This window comes from Ips typographus, linkage group LG3, assembly GCF_016097725.1.
Source record: "Ips typographus isolate SLU linkage group LG3, UJ_Ityp_2.0, whole genome shotgun sequence".
NCBI lineage: Eukaryota > Metazoa > Arthropoda > Insecta > Coleoptera > Curculionidae > Ips > Ips typographus.
The window spans coordinates 3,884,963-3,900,285 of NC_138424.1; the positions used below are offsets into that span (position 1 = coordinate 3,884,963).

General features: G+C 35.6%; 1 protein-coding gene and 1 long non-coding RNA gene across 4 annotated transcripts in view; both read right to left on the minus strand.

Annotated features, from left to right (window-relative positions):
• Positions 1–365: 365 nt before the first annotated feature.
• LOC145726514 (uncharacterized) lies at positions 366–1,536 on the minus strand. Its single transcript, XR_014177614.1, has 2 exons — positions 1,274–1,536; positions 366–1,214 (listed from the first exon to the last, which is right to left on the minus strand). It is a non-coding gene; the product is annotated as an uncharacterized LOC145726514 (long non-coding RNA).
• Positions 1,537–2,898: 1,362 nt separating this feature from the next.
• Positions 2,899–15,323, minus strand: part of LOC145726611 (uncharacterized) — a 44,777-nt gene continuing 32,352 nt past the window's right edge. For 2 of the 3 annotated variants that reach the window (XM_081975773.1, XM_081975774.1), the window contains exons 2-4: positions 12,970–13,146; positions 8,640–8,809; positions 2,899–5,416 (exon numbers count right to left, since the gene is read on the minus strand). In XM_081975773.1, coding sequence (XP_081831899.1) covers positions 4,589–5,416; positions 8,640–8,809; positions 12,970–13,039 — 1,068 coding nt within the window. In that variant the 5' untranslated portion in view covers positions 13,040–13,146 and the 3' untranslated portion in view covers positions 2,899–4,588. The remainder of the gene's footprint in view (positions 5,417–8,639; positions 8,810–12,969; positions 13,147–15,323) is intronic. The other variant, XM_081975775.1, reaches the window with a different exon arrangement.

A 15,323-nucleotide genomic window follows, 5' to 3' on the forward strand; every position in this document is an offset into this window, starting at 1 on the left:
CGTAAAAGTGTGTGCAAAGTGGCACTTTCCCGCACACTATGCGGGAAAAATTTTAAAATGCTGATTATACCTTGCAACAGTGGTTTTATATAGACTATTATACATAAAATCTGCTTAGAATTTTGCGTAGAATTCAAAAATGTAATAATATTCAGGGGTTTCATATAAAAAACACGACTTTTTTCACATTATTCTACCGTACAGTTTAGGTAAATAAACCACCTTGTCTCTGTCTTTGAAAATGAGGCTTGTTTCCTTAGAAACCAAAGCTCATTGTCAAACAACGCATTTATATGCAATTTAAAGTCTACAACAGTGTTTATTCTTACTTATTTAAGTTAAAAAAACTATTTTAATAATAGATATCACTGAAGATGAACTTCCGGAAGATGTTCTAAAAGCCGCCAACATGGCTAGTTTGCAATTGCTGCCTCTCAAATCGCGAGAAAAATACGAGAAACAGTACGAGTTGTTTACCCAATGGTGCGAACAAAAGGGGATAAAAACCTTAAAGGAAGAGGTACTTTTAGCGTATTTTGTTACTTTAAGCAAAGAATTCAAACCTAACACAATGTGGTCAAAGTATTCAATGCTCAAAAATGTAATAAAAATAAAAAGAGACATCGATATCGGTGAATTTTATAAGCTCACTGCATTTCTGAAAAAGCAGAATGTTGGTTTTAAACCTAAAAAGGCGAAAATTTTTACAAAAGAAGAAATATTCAGTTTTATGAACTCCGCACCAGATGAAATTTACCTGTTAATTAAAGTTGCCACTATATTCGGACTTGCTGGTGCATGTCGAAGGGAAGAGCTAGCCAATTTAACCACTACAGATATTGAAGACAAAGGAAACCTCATAATTGTTAAAATTAGGGATTCCAAAAATCATACAGCAAGAAACTTTATAATATCAGAAGAAGTTCATAACGGAACCTACCTGCAACTGTACAGAAGATACACCGGCCTACGTCCAAAAAAGTCAAACAATCGTTTTTTCCTAGTTTACAGAAAGGGTAAATGTTTTTCGCAAAGTGTTGGAGTAAACAGTTTTGGAAAAATGCCTTCTGAAATAGCTATTTTTTTGAAGTTGCCAAATCCAGAACTCTACACAGGGCACAGTTATCGTCGATCATCGGCAACGTTCCTGGCCGATTCTGGAGAAGGAATCACTGACATAAAACGCTTGGGGGGTTGGAAATCGACTACGGTAGCTGAAGAATACATTGATGAATCCAAGTTATAAAAAAGGATTAAGTAACAAAATTCTGACCTTCAATCCTAAAGAAAGTGAAGCAGTTCCAAGTACCAGTATTTTACCTTCAGTTGCTCAATCTGCGATCAATTTAAAAAACGCGACCAACTGTACATTTAACATTAATGTTGTTAATAACAATAAATAGTTATAAGTTGTTGTTTTTAATATCAATAAAAATTAAAAACAAAATGTATAGATATTTCATTCGTACAAAAAATATTGTTCCTAACACGTGTGCAAAGTAGTTTTCCCGCACTTGAAGTTTATCCGAACTCCGCTTCGCGTCGTTTGTCTAACTGCTTTCGCGTGTGGGAAAACATAACTTTGCACACTGAATAGGAAAACTACTATAAACGTTCTAGTTGGGCTAACAACATTTATCCTGTTACCTTTATAACACCGGAGTCAATTTTTCAGTTTTGAGAGGTAAGAAAACAACTAGGCAGAGATTGACCACAAACGAACCCAATTCAACGTCCAATGTAGTCCCAACGGACGTAGATATAGGCTTAAAAGTGTCATTTGTGTATGCTAGAACAACATCTAGTAATTCTGTGCTCTGATTTGTAAATAAGATTTTCTAATTTTTTGAGCAATATAATCAAATAAAACTTGTTGAAACTAAAGTCAAGAACGCGGTCGTTCAAGTTGAATGAAAACCAGATTAAAATTGTTATCAACTAAGACGATCGGACCTCTCCATCCATCTGAATGAATAAAGCCAAAATTTGTTATGACACAAGTTATGAAAAATGCAACCGACGATGACTGGATGGAATGCCCGAGGTGTCAATCTGACAGGGGTGTACCCAAGGGGCCAGATTATATGTATATATACACAAACAAAGTTTGGTGCCCCACAATAACGCAATAAAGCCAAGTTCTTCAGATCCATTATCTACACGGTTATCGACGTTATTGTCGAAGAACACAAGAGATGACTGAGCTCTTTTTTTCTCTCTTTTATTCCGTGTCAATGCAAGTTTAATCGACAAATCAACCGAACATCCCTTTCAAATTGGAGAGGCTAATAAATTAGGTTCCCATTAGAAAGAACTTCCACCCTCTCAGCCACCAGTTCGCACGCACTTGTAAGGTTACACTTTCGATTGTCTGCCACGTGACCTCGAACTGGGCCAATAGATCACGAAGATTACACGGCACGTGACCTCTTCATTAGCGAGTCACGTGTTCAGTTTACATTTCATGATTGGCAGTTTTAATCAGGAACGACCTCAAAAAAGGTTTTTTTGAGGTAACGCGTTTGTTAACCGGTGGAAAATCGTAATAGCAAATAGCCGTTAAAGTCTGTTGGGTAAACAATATCAAAATTAAACCAAATTGATATTTTGTTAGCCTTTTAGAAGGAAATAAATAGTTATTAATATTCCAAGCCGCAAATCCATTCGGAACTAAAAATGATATATGCATGTTGTAAATGAATTAAAAATATAATATACGAGGTATTTCGGTTGGATCGGGTTTGCTATATTTATTAATCTAAATAAATATTATTTGTTTTATTTATACATACGTATTTGCATTGGGAGTTTTTTACTTTCGTATGCATTGTTTTCACACCATTTAAACTATGTAGGTACAGTGTACAGGGATGATTTGTTCAGCAAAGTAAAATCGTATTTTAATTCTATAAAAAATTTATTAATTTACTTAAAGTAATAATTAAACCCTAAATAGAGATCTGTACATATCTATATACATTATAATATCACTAGGTTTCAATTTGGTAAATAAAAACTAATTTAGGTAAAATACATAATTTGTTTTTAAAAACTAATACAAGTAAATAAAAAAGGACAACCGACAAACATTGAAGAAAATTTGAAAAAAATTGTAAATGAAATTGCACATATCAATTGAGTGTTTAGTAGAAATTTTTAAGGTAGTAACTGAAACGTCTTTGAAAAAAGTAAGGTAATTAGGTTTTATCTTACGTATTTATTAATATGGTCAATATTTGGCAACGGTGTTGCCAGTAACTAATGCCATGAGTTTAGCTGTGCTATGAGCAGCAAAATGATCACGTGTTTAGGCTACTTAAAATTTCTACTACAACAGCAAATTTGTGGTATTGTACAAATTCTCGCTCACAAATTCGTTGTTACACCCTGTATACCCTATTCAACTTATTGTACTAATTATAAAAAAAACACTCAAAATATTAAATAATAATTTAAAAGTCTTTCCTTATTATGTAAACATAAATTTACATATAAATATATAATACATACATAAATAATGTTAGATAAATTACATATAAAACATTAAACTAAGGGATAGGAAAATATAAACAAAAATATAGATAGAGTGTCCCGAAGTGAAAGGACAACAACGTATTATACAATAATAATACACAACGATGCTTATTTATACGAAAGAAAATGTTTAAAGACTGGTAGAAGTGTTTTATAGACGTTAACAGTCTTTAAAAAAATACCTTCTCCAATAATAAAGGTACAAGAATCGTTTTATTTCACAAAAATAAATTAAAATTAATATTTAAATAAATTTTGTGTGTTTAGAGTGTTTTTTTACTGATTGCAACAGTTTACTATATGAATCATACTACAAAAATGATTCGGTAAAGAAGAAGGGATCAAAGGTGATAATTTAAAAAGAACACCCTGTATTTTTATTAAGTATGATTTATATAGCAAACATAGATTATTTCGCAATCAATAAAAAACATCATTACTAAAATAAACTATCTATATACATATTAAGTCTCGGAAAATGACATTAATTTCCTCATATGTCTGTTGAAGCTTGTTAGACCGGGATTATTCAGCTTTTTAGTTATAGTTGTAAACATAAATTTAATTTTTGCCCATAATAGTAGTTTACTTGTTTACTACTTACTTACTAAAACTAAGTTTATGATAGATACTATGACTAGGAATCTGGATAATCCCGGCCTTAGTTTCAGTCATTCAGACAAATTTGTTGGAGATGTTCAGTGTGGTGTTCAGTTTTGTTGGACGAACGCCAGTATCGGGGGACTATTGGCGTGCTTGAAAATGTAATTCATCTTGGACCTTAATCTGGTGATAAGTGATATACTAAATAAGCAAAATAAACTATCGAGTAATTGTTGCTGAGGTTCAAGATAAATAAAAAAATACTAGTTTTTGGATGGTGCATTGTAAATCAGGGTACTAACTCCTGAAAACAGGGAATGGGATTCTCAGAAGAGTTCTGCATACTTTTCTCTTGATAACTGTATTAAAAAATACGACCCCAGAATGTAGTTTAATCACCACCCTTATATCATATTCAGCCAGGATCAAAGGGTCATGGAGATTCGCTGGACTATTGGGGCATGTGATGGTCCATACTATTGCCAGTATGGTACCCATTGTAATTCATCGCTGATGGATGATGGTACATCCCTGCTGCCATGTTTGCTCCGTTGTTAGCATAGTATCCCGCGTAATTTTGATGGGCATATTGTGTTATACCTGCTTGAGGATGGTAGCCATTCGGATACGCATTGGTGTGATTCCCTCCATGGTAATGGTAAGCATTGGTATACCAGCTATTGTATTGAGCCATATCTTGAGCGGGATTAAAGCCGTTTGATGAAGCTGACGGACCAACTCCTCCGTAGTGATTACTGGAAGAAGGACCAGGTACACCTTCCATAGAAGGAAAAACTGGAGCCAAATCTGATCCGGAACTTTGCGGGGATATTTGCGACATTTGACTCTGAGGCGAGCCATGAGAATTGGTGGCATAAGGTGAATTTCCTGGATAGGCAGCAGACATAGGAGAGTGCTGCGATGTCCCGCCATACGGCGAAGTTCTCGGATAAGCCACCCTGTTCGGCGTATCTATGGTGGAGAATCGTTGCGTCATCTCTTCTATTGAGTGGAGATGAGGCTCGGAGGTTGAACCGCTGCTTGATGGCGTCAACAAAGGCTGAGGAGATATTTGGTTAGAAGTAGATGGGATGGCAGGTTCCTGTCTAGAAGTAGACGGGGTGGCATCGTCTTGACTAGGTGAGGTAGCAGAGGTTTCAGATTTCGACTTGCTGTTAGGTTTTTTTGTCGACTTTTTTTTAGCAGCCTGTATTCTATTTCTGCATTCTGCATGAACTTGCTGAGATTTTACCTTCGCCCTTCGGTTCTTAAACCACACCTGCAAGAAAAAGAGAGTTGATTTAGTTCAGATTGAAATTATGCACATTAAAAAGCAATGTTGAGTTTTAATTCCAGTCGATACACAACAACGTCCTGTATATGTTTGTGCATTATTTAGCGTAGGATGGAACATATAAAAAAAAAGATTTCAAAGCTGTTAGTTGCAAACAAAGACTGGTCGAAATTGTTCCGTGCAACTGCATCGTGGATCAATTCAATTCCAATCATCCCATGAGCCGACAATGAAATGAAATTCGGGCAAAAAGAAGTTAATCCCTTCCCTTGAAAAAACCGACTGCGTTTACGTGCAGAGGGACGACATAGAAAGAGGAGAGAGCGAATCTTCGAGCGACTATAACAAGGGCGGTTGGCTCCATTCAATCTCGGATAACTGTATATATTTTATTCAATACAATAACACAATGGGTCGGAACGGACCTACTAGGGTTGTTTTCCATTAGCGCTGAGGATTAGCAGAGGGGTTGTTCCGCTGACGTTCACCCCGCCTTGGCCCTACATAAAATAACTATTACCAAAAGGGCGGGTAAATGCGGCTGCGATGATACACACACATGTATTTGGGGGGGTATGGTTGTTGTACGAACAACTGTCCGTCAGACGTACGGTATTATGGAGGTAATCTCGGCTTAGAGTTTTCTCTTTGACTTTTTAAGACGACGCTTAAGCAACCTGTTCTGTTTATTTTCGGGGTTGATTACGAGCATTATCCTTCTAGTAAATATTGACATCTATATTAATACTATGCTTCTCAAAATAAACTTCTATAAAACAAAATTTTGTTAGTTTTCATATCGGTTATTAAGAGAGAGAGTTAAGTAGAGTTCTCATATAAACAACTAAATATCCCTTGAAATACGCAAGGTTCAGTTCAAATGAAACAAAATTTTGTTAAAACTTTGTTGAAATGAGATTGAAAAACTTTGGAACAGTAAACCTATACTATGTTATATTTTACTAATAAGTGTTGTCATTGAAAATCTCATACTTTACATGTCTTCTTCTCATTTTTAGATATTTGAAACATTGAAACACGGAATTTTATTAGAATAAGTGTAAAGCTGGGTTTATACAGCGCACAATGCATAACTTAATGCATGACATAGAAAGTTGGCTTTACAGTAATGCCTACTGTCGTTTATACAGCGCACAACACTTGCACAATACCGCATAGAAAGTTCATAATTTTTAACTTTCTATGCAATTCTTATGCGAAAACAGCTGTACGCGTGCGCAAAATTTTGTAATGTCATATTTTGACATCCGCCGTCCGTCATTGTATTGTGTAATGCCTGCTTTATACCTCTCAATTAACAATTAAACTAAACTTTCATTTAAACTAAAATTAATTTTTCAAAGCTGAAAGTGAACTTACAAGCGAGCCCATTTATACTTTCAATTTACACTAAACTAAAATTAATTTTAAATTAAAGTTAAACCAACTTTATTAAAGTTCGGCTTAATTCGTTTAAATTCGTTGACTTTCGGAACTATCACTGTCATACTTGTCATCACTCATGATGTAAATTGCTGTATTCTATTGCGATACGTAGTCTATTAGACTTGAATCGTCTATTTCCATAATTGGATTTTTTACCGAAAAAGTGGTTTAAGAACAAACTTTTTAAATTATTTAAAAAAAAAAGTTCTTTATCCACAAAACACGCGTAATGACGATGACAATAGAAACGTCAACGTCAAACATCAACGTCGAACGTCCAGTAAGTCAAAACAGTCATTTATTTTTCTAATTATTAATTCGTAGTATAAACCTAAACAAGATTTCTTAGTTTAAATATTAATTTTAGTGGAAATTTAAATTTAATTTAATTCTTAAATGGGAGGTATAAAGCAGGCATTATTGTTTTGCTTATGAATTGTTTAAGAATTGTGATTTGTTGTTGATTTTGTATTTGTGATTTTTTGGTCATTTAGTGCAATAAAAACAGTTGAAGTGTCTACGGAAAAAACAGAGTTTAGTGGTAAAAATTATCTAGAGCTAATTAGTTTCTCTTTACATCAAGAATTTATTAAACAATTGCAAATGAAACCTTGGCAACAATTGGGGCTTCTACTCTTGATGGGTGCTGCAGCTACAGCATTAAGCTTAGATGTCAAGAAAAGAAGAGAATACGGAGGTTTAAAACGCGACCTATGAATAGAAAACGCCATGAGCATAGTGTTTATCTAAAAATAGTTCGGTTTGCAGAAAAACATGATACAGAGCAGTTTTTCAAATATACGCGTATGACTCCAGAACTGTTCCATAAGTTATTAGCTCTTGTGGGGCCATTTCTGCAGAAAGGCAAGACAAAAAATCCAATTAGCCCAAAACAACGTCTTGCCCTCACTCTGCAGTAAGTGTATTCTCAATTCCAAATAAAAATGTGTAGTATTGCCAGTTCTGTTTTTCAGTTATTTATCAGAAGGTTGTTCCATCTTGTGTTGCGAGTGGTGGTTGGAATCATCAGGGATGGCATGGTCGGTTTGTGTTGGCTTTCTAAATATGGGGAATTCTAATATATTGTTGTTATTAAAAATGTTTTTTTCCAACTTTACAACAGCAAGCACACCTTTTTTGCCTTAGCTTCCTTATCTGTGCTTGACATGATTGACAAATGGCAAGTGACAGAAAAATAACATTTCACATTGCAATGACATTTATCACGTGTTGTCATAAACTCTTTTCATTGGTTAAAAATTATATGTTGTGCGACTGTATAAACACCAAAAAGAAACACTTGTGATTTCTTGTGCAATGTTATGCATTAAGTTATGCATTGTGCGCTGTATAAACCCAGCTTAACTTAGTTGCAAGATTGCTAAAGTGCTATAGTCCTCTCGATGACAGATTCAGGACGTATGAGGTAATAATGCCAACGATCCAGACCGACAAACAGGAACAAACAAACACGGGATGACATTTCAAAGTCCCGGGGACCGATTGCGTCACTGACAAACAGCAGCTGCGCCTCTTTCAAAAGACTAACCAGGCACTAAATTGAATCATTACCGATGGGAGAGCAAATACACCGCCCCTCGTATTATTCGGTATTGTCATCGACACGCCGCAATAATGCCGGGGACCGTAACATATGCGTTTTTAGTTTGCGAATTTGTGCCACCGACCGATCACAATACACAAGAACCTCTTGTCCAGGTGATGGACAAATCGATATGAGTACTTCAAAACGAAAACGTACCTGAACTCTGGATTCGCCCACGCCAATCCTTAACGCCACTTCCTCTCTGGCGAAGACGTCCGGGTATCTAGTTTTTGAGAACAGCGTCTCCAAAGCATGCAGCTGGTCCTTGTTGTAGGTGGTGCGCTCCCGCCGTTGTTTTCTAGCTGGCACAGCTGGAAAATAATAAACTAATTATTACGTTAGAGTTAGTAAATGGTGCAGAATATGTTTATAATATCTTTAGTTTTTCGGTTAAATTAAAATGTTTAACTTTTGAGGCAGCTCTATTTTTTTTTAATCAAATATGTTGTGTTGCGTTTGGGCCGTCGCTGCCTTTTAAAGCCGCATCAACCCTTTCAGTGGGGGAGCACGGAAAATAATGATCCATTTTTCCTTTTTCCCCCCAATTTACAAACGAAAACTCGAAATTGTGCGAGACTACGACACGGAAGCCACCGTGTTAGTATGCCGGAGTTTCTCGGAGATGGCCTGAGCCGATTACCGGGGTGGTTGGGCGGTCGTGTTCCCATAGCAACGGGGGATGTTTCTCATAGGTATACGGTCCGTCACCATGGCAACTTCTTTGCCGGCCACTTTCTTTGGATTTTACCCCCATTTCCCCTTTACAAAAAGGGGGGTGATTTTTCGCGACCTATATTATGTTTGTCATCAACCCCCAGAAGTGTCAACAGTCGTGAGTCGATACGATACCCGAGCCAGTAAGGTTTCCTGGTGCAAACGATACTTATGACAGTAGTTTCTAAACAGGAAAAAAACCGTTTGTTTGATTTTGTTGTTGTTGTGTATAATAGACATTAAAATGCACCCTCTTTGAAATAGAATAGAAAGGCGCGAATCTCTGCCCCCTCTTTTGTAATAGTTTACATTACGAAATGTAGCCAACCCTCGGAAACACCGAAGCTGTTAAAATTTACGGTTAAAGTAGTCCAATAAAACGGCGCTGATTGAATTTGACACCCCATGGAACTCGCGTTCATTGGCCAGCTGACGGTTCCCATCGAAATTTTTCGGTGACAATGCGATCGCATCGAGCGGGGGAAAGTCACTAGATAATCGATTTTTTTAGCCAACATATCATACATAGATTTAAATTGAATGGAGGCCTGTTCGATTGATAAATAATAAAATTGTTATTATTGTCCGAAGCCGCGGCTGCCATTGTGCCGGAGAAGTTTGTGAGGTCTCTGGTCGAAGCTCCTAATCCGGATTTAAGACGAAGAGGGCCCCGGTTTCACGGAACACACCCAAAGTAGATTTTTATGTCCACGATTTCAAAGAAGGGACCGCTCTTGTTGCTTTTTTTAAGACCGCGGACAGTAAACAACATTGAAATAACCTCATCATTTAGTATTCTTTATGCCAAATTACTTTTCTGTAAAAACACAACAGAGAATTCTCGAAAGAAGGTTAAAAGATTTCGAAAATATATATTCCTCACAAACCATAACCTCTGCAATTGGTCTTTCAATCTAAAAAATCCTAAATTTTGTCACTTTATGGGAGAAGCGAATGTAATATAAGAGAAATAAGTGATATAAAGTATTGAGAATCGTTACAGCCACCACATTAACGATATGGATGTTTTAGGAAGTTCGAAAATAACTTCAAAAACACTAACCTTAGAAGAAACTTTGAAACTGATAAAGTGTAATGCATATTTAGAATACTTCTTAAAGCACCTCGCTTTTGTTTTGTTACTAAATGATGGTTCAGCCATTCAGAGTACAGTACAAAGTGGTGCTATTCTGGATATTATACTATACTCTGATGTTTAACTCGAACTTTATTGTACCGGGTGCTGCATTTTCGATGGTTTTACGGGGTACAGAAAAAACGGTAATAGATAGAAAAAAAATAGCAAACGTATTCTGATCTCTTTTTCTGAGCTGAGATGACTGGCGAAAAGTGGGCGGCGCAAACTTCTTTTGTTTCAAAGATACGGGGGGTTTTCGAAAATTGGTAATTTTTGAACCTCTTCTGTATTTCAGTTTACCTTTTCAACGGTGTATTACAACATATAAGTTTGTAGAGGTTAATCCTGTTATTTTAAAAAAAGACCTTTGCTAAGCTAAAAAAAGGCCAATATTTAAAATACCAAACAAAATCGGAAATCATATAAACTAACACATCAGAAAATTAAATATTTTTAATAAATCTTATTAAAAATCTAAGTTACAAACAGTTCTACCGTCACTTTAATAAGAAAAGTGGCTATTTCTATTTTCTACTATTTTTAAGGTGGAAGTTGAATAAACTGGTTATAAACGACATGTAACATGTTAATATGCACATAGCCAAATTTTGTTTCGACTGTGGGTATTTTTATACATATTATTTAGCACTTTTTTGTTAAGGAAACGCTTTTTTTCTAATTACCAAGATTAACGTTTACAAACTTATATGTTTTAATACACCGTTGAAAAAGTAAAAATCAACAGAATTAAATGAACTAAAAATATATAGGGTGTTCCATTTAAAAAAATATAACTTACTGTCATATGTCAGAAACTGAACGTAATAGAAAAAAACTGACTACGCCATTGGATTTTACGTCAAAACTTCTACCGGAAACCCGTTTTTCCTTTTTTGATAATTTTAATAGCAAATACAAAATACAGAGGAGGTTCCAAAATGACCAATTTTTAAAAGCCCCCCGTATCTTTGAAACAAAAGAAGTTTGCGCAGCCCACTTTTCGCCAGTCATCTCAGCTCAGAAAAAGAGATCAGAACACGTATGCTACTTTTTTTCTATCTGTTACCGTTTTCTCTGTACCCCGTAAAACCATCGAAAATGCTGCACCCTGTACATACAATGTGTTGTTTGTGCTCACGCCACTGGTTTGAATCAAAACAAAGTGCTAGTGCTCTAAAAGAAAAGAGGGAAAATCGACGGGGTAGATCCAGAAAGTGCACGTTAAAAATAATCCCCGATAAACGTCGGGAGAGAAAGGGATTGCAGCCGGTTAACAAGCCCAGACGTAATCCTCTCGAACACGCACATAAAGACCTAAAATTGTAGACTTGAACAATTCAACTTTGATTCGCTGGGGCTACCGGTATTGAAATTTTATACCGATCGTAAATTTCAGGGTTCTTCTTCGGCTCGGTGCTTTTTACCTCCTTCGTTGCCTTCTCGCGGTTCCAACGGCGTCCCATCTAAGGAACCCGAACAGGCAAAGAAAATTCTGAGAGCATTGCGCGCCACTGTGTTACAGTCTATAAGCGAGGCCCACAACAAAACGTAAATAAAAACGGAGCGAGTCCGTAAAAGGACTTGTCCACAGTGGAACCCAGAAAAAACGGTTCTTTCTCGGGCTCGACGATGATTTGTTGACTCGGGTGTTATTTTTACACCTCGTCGGCTACCGGACACAGCATCCAAATGCAAATCAACAAATTCCAGTCAGAAAATTCTAATATATAGACCGACCTTTTTAAATTAGAGATTCTTTTTTAATCACCTGTCGTGTCGCCCATTAATTTCATCTTTTAAATCTCACAACAAAAAGAAAAGAACAAATATATTTCGAATATGGCAGTTTTTAGTTTTCACTGTGGGTAAATTTGAATAATTTTGTACGTAGAAAAAGTACTACTCGTTGAAGTTTACAGCAATATTATCTTTGGCTTGAAAGTTAATGAAGCAAATAAAAAAGTTTTACACTGGAGCGTCCTTGGCAAACTGGCACGTGGCCCTAATAAAAACGTATCAGTCTCCCGCAGGCGAATTCACACTTCACAGTGGGAGAGAAATCGCGTAAAATCAACAACCTGAAGTGTCCGTACACGGAAACGCTATAAATTGACGCAACGGCCACCGTTCCGGGTGTCAAAATTCCCTCCGGTTGTTTTTCGGTCGGGGATACGGTTTCCAGATGAGGGGATGCACAGACAGGGGCGTCATTAAACTACCGTGGATTTTAAAGAACCTGGAACAGGCTTAAAGGGCACCGCGCCACTGTTTTACAGTCCCCCATTTCTCTATCTTATAGTGTGACGTTACTTTCCTGCTGCCTGAATACAAGCAGAGAGCTAATAGATTTGTAAATATTAGCTTCTTCTTCCCTAGAGGGCTCGTGCGTGTGCGTGTGTGTGTTTGAGGGTGGAAATTTGATACGTCTGAATTAAATTATTCATTGCCAGCTAAAGGGTCTTGTCTGACGACGTCACGCTTAATCAACCAAAACGTTCAACGCCAAAAACTCTACCAAGAATTATAAATTTGATACAAATTTTAATACAAATACTGTTGAGGTTTGGTTGTTACTTTTTTTGATAATATTAATATCAAAACATTTTTAAAATTTCAAACTAGTGGAAATCTTACCTGGAGGATAACAACCAAAAGGAATCATATTTCTGTGGGGGAAATTCGGCGGCCAGCCTCCTGTGGCCATATTGCCGAATTGAGGTAGTTGTTGTCGGTAGTGGTAAAAAGACGACAAATAAGCAGCGACCCTGTCGCTAACGTCTTCTTCTTGGGGTAAAATTTTGGAGTTGGTCTCTGAAAGAAAAAAATCAATAGAGTACCTAGTAGAAAACTAATTACGATAGTCAAAACAGCTCGAAAAAAGGTAACTTGGGACCCAAATCCCACAAAAGAAGCCGCCGGTAAATAGAAATACCGAAGAATAACAATTTTCGGACGTACCACAAACTAATCTCCTCATTTGCCGGTTCGTACCGAGAAAGGTACTGAAGTGAAAAAATTAATTTGTGGACACCTCGAAAATTGAGTTTTAACTAAGGGATTTGGTAAATGCGAATTGTTTGTTTACCCATCTTGGCGACCGAACATCACTAGCTTACACAGACAGGCTCAATTAATAACTAATTAATGCAAACGGTAATCAATTTAAATGTTTGGTTGATAAATTGCGCCTTTCACTCAGTTGGAATAAGATGTGTAACTGTCAAAGAGAAATGCGAAATAATTGTTTCGATTCATACATTGACGGTAATCTTCTTAAGACTTGAATTAGTTTAAGCAAAGTTGTGTCTTTTTAATAAGTGTTATGTAAAGCGGTTCTAAAAATACTAAAGATCTTATAGAAGAAAGTTTTATAATTTTTCAAAACTCGGTTAATGTTCCGAAAAAGACATGTATAATTTTTCATAACTAAAGTTTAAGGTTAATTTTAAAAATAGGACAGCAAGAAGAACAAAATATTTGGATAAGTAAAGAAGAATAAATATTAAAAAGGGCTTGAAAAACTGAAGGAAACCAAAGTATTTTTATTTTGTTTTAGGTTTATACAGGGTGGTCCACTTTTAAATGTCAATAATTCACCATTCTATAGCCCATCAAAAAATAAGTTAACATACATATTATGTCATTTTCCTGAAAAATGCTTCCCAAGGAAAATTTTTTAAAAACAAAAAACAGTTTAAAAAATCAATTTCTTGTCATAACTGTCAGATCGCTGGAGCAATTTTAATCAAATTTAGAACAAATACATATGAAATTAATACTGCCATCAATCGAAACTGTCCAGTGGTGTAAATACAGAAAGATGATTTTCATTTTTCTACCTTATATTCTATGTCACTGGATATTTTTCAAAACTTTGAGTTTTGAAATTTTGTTTACGACAAAATTGAGTAATTACGTTTAAAGACCCAAAACCAACCCAACCCAACATAAAAATTGTCTTGAAAACGGTGAAAATTGACTTAAGAAGCTTAAAAAATGTCTTTGTAGCCAGTTTTCACAGTTTCCAGACAAATTGAAAGACTTTAGTTTTGAAAATTGACTTAGAAACCAGTAAATTTACTTTGGAACTGTGAAAACTCACTTAAGAGGCTTAGAAACTATCTTTGTAGTCAGATAAGTTGAAAAATAGTCTTAAATACAGGATATTGATATTATATTCATGAAAATTGACTTGAAGACCAACTTTTCAGGTTTTTTTTACTTTGCTTTTCATTTTCTTAAAACTTTGGGCCATTTTTAGGGCTTTGAAACTGCTTTCAGCTTGAAAAATCGAGTTTTATCGTTATTCCATTTGCCATTTCATGCTTTGTCAGTATTAAATTGACTTCTAGACGCTTCACTGTGTTTTATGACTGAAAAATTGAATTTGAAACTATTTTTTATAGTAAAAGTTAAGTTTCAGACTCTTCATTGATGAAAGTAAACAATTTTGGCATTAAATGCTACAATATCAGTCTTAAACTTTAATTTTTAGAATAAAATTAGTCTGACTGTCTGACAGTTGTAGCAAAAAAACGATTTTCAAAACTGTGGTATAACCGTAAATAAGGCTCTTTTCACTGTTTTCACATATTTGCTACCCAAGTTTGATTTGATTTCAATCAGTAGAAAGACAGATTAAATAATACTTTTTTCGTCATTTCTTTAGCCTACTTTAAATGATAACATTTGAATAAAATAATACTAAAGCATTTTAAAACATCTTTTGGAAAATTTTGCCTTTGAACTCTAATATAAATTCAACATAATCAATCATCAGGCTATGACACGAAATAATCCCGAAATGAGAGCCCAAACCAGCCATAACTAAATCCAGAACGCAATAATACAATCATCTCGATGATGATGTTTCCCCAGGTTCGATAATAATTTAAACAAAGCTATACATGCACCGATTTGGGGGTCGTAATTGGAATTATATACGCTACTCGAACCGGACCAATCAGGACTAACCTGTTTACTGGTAG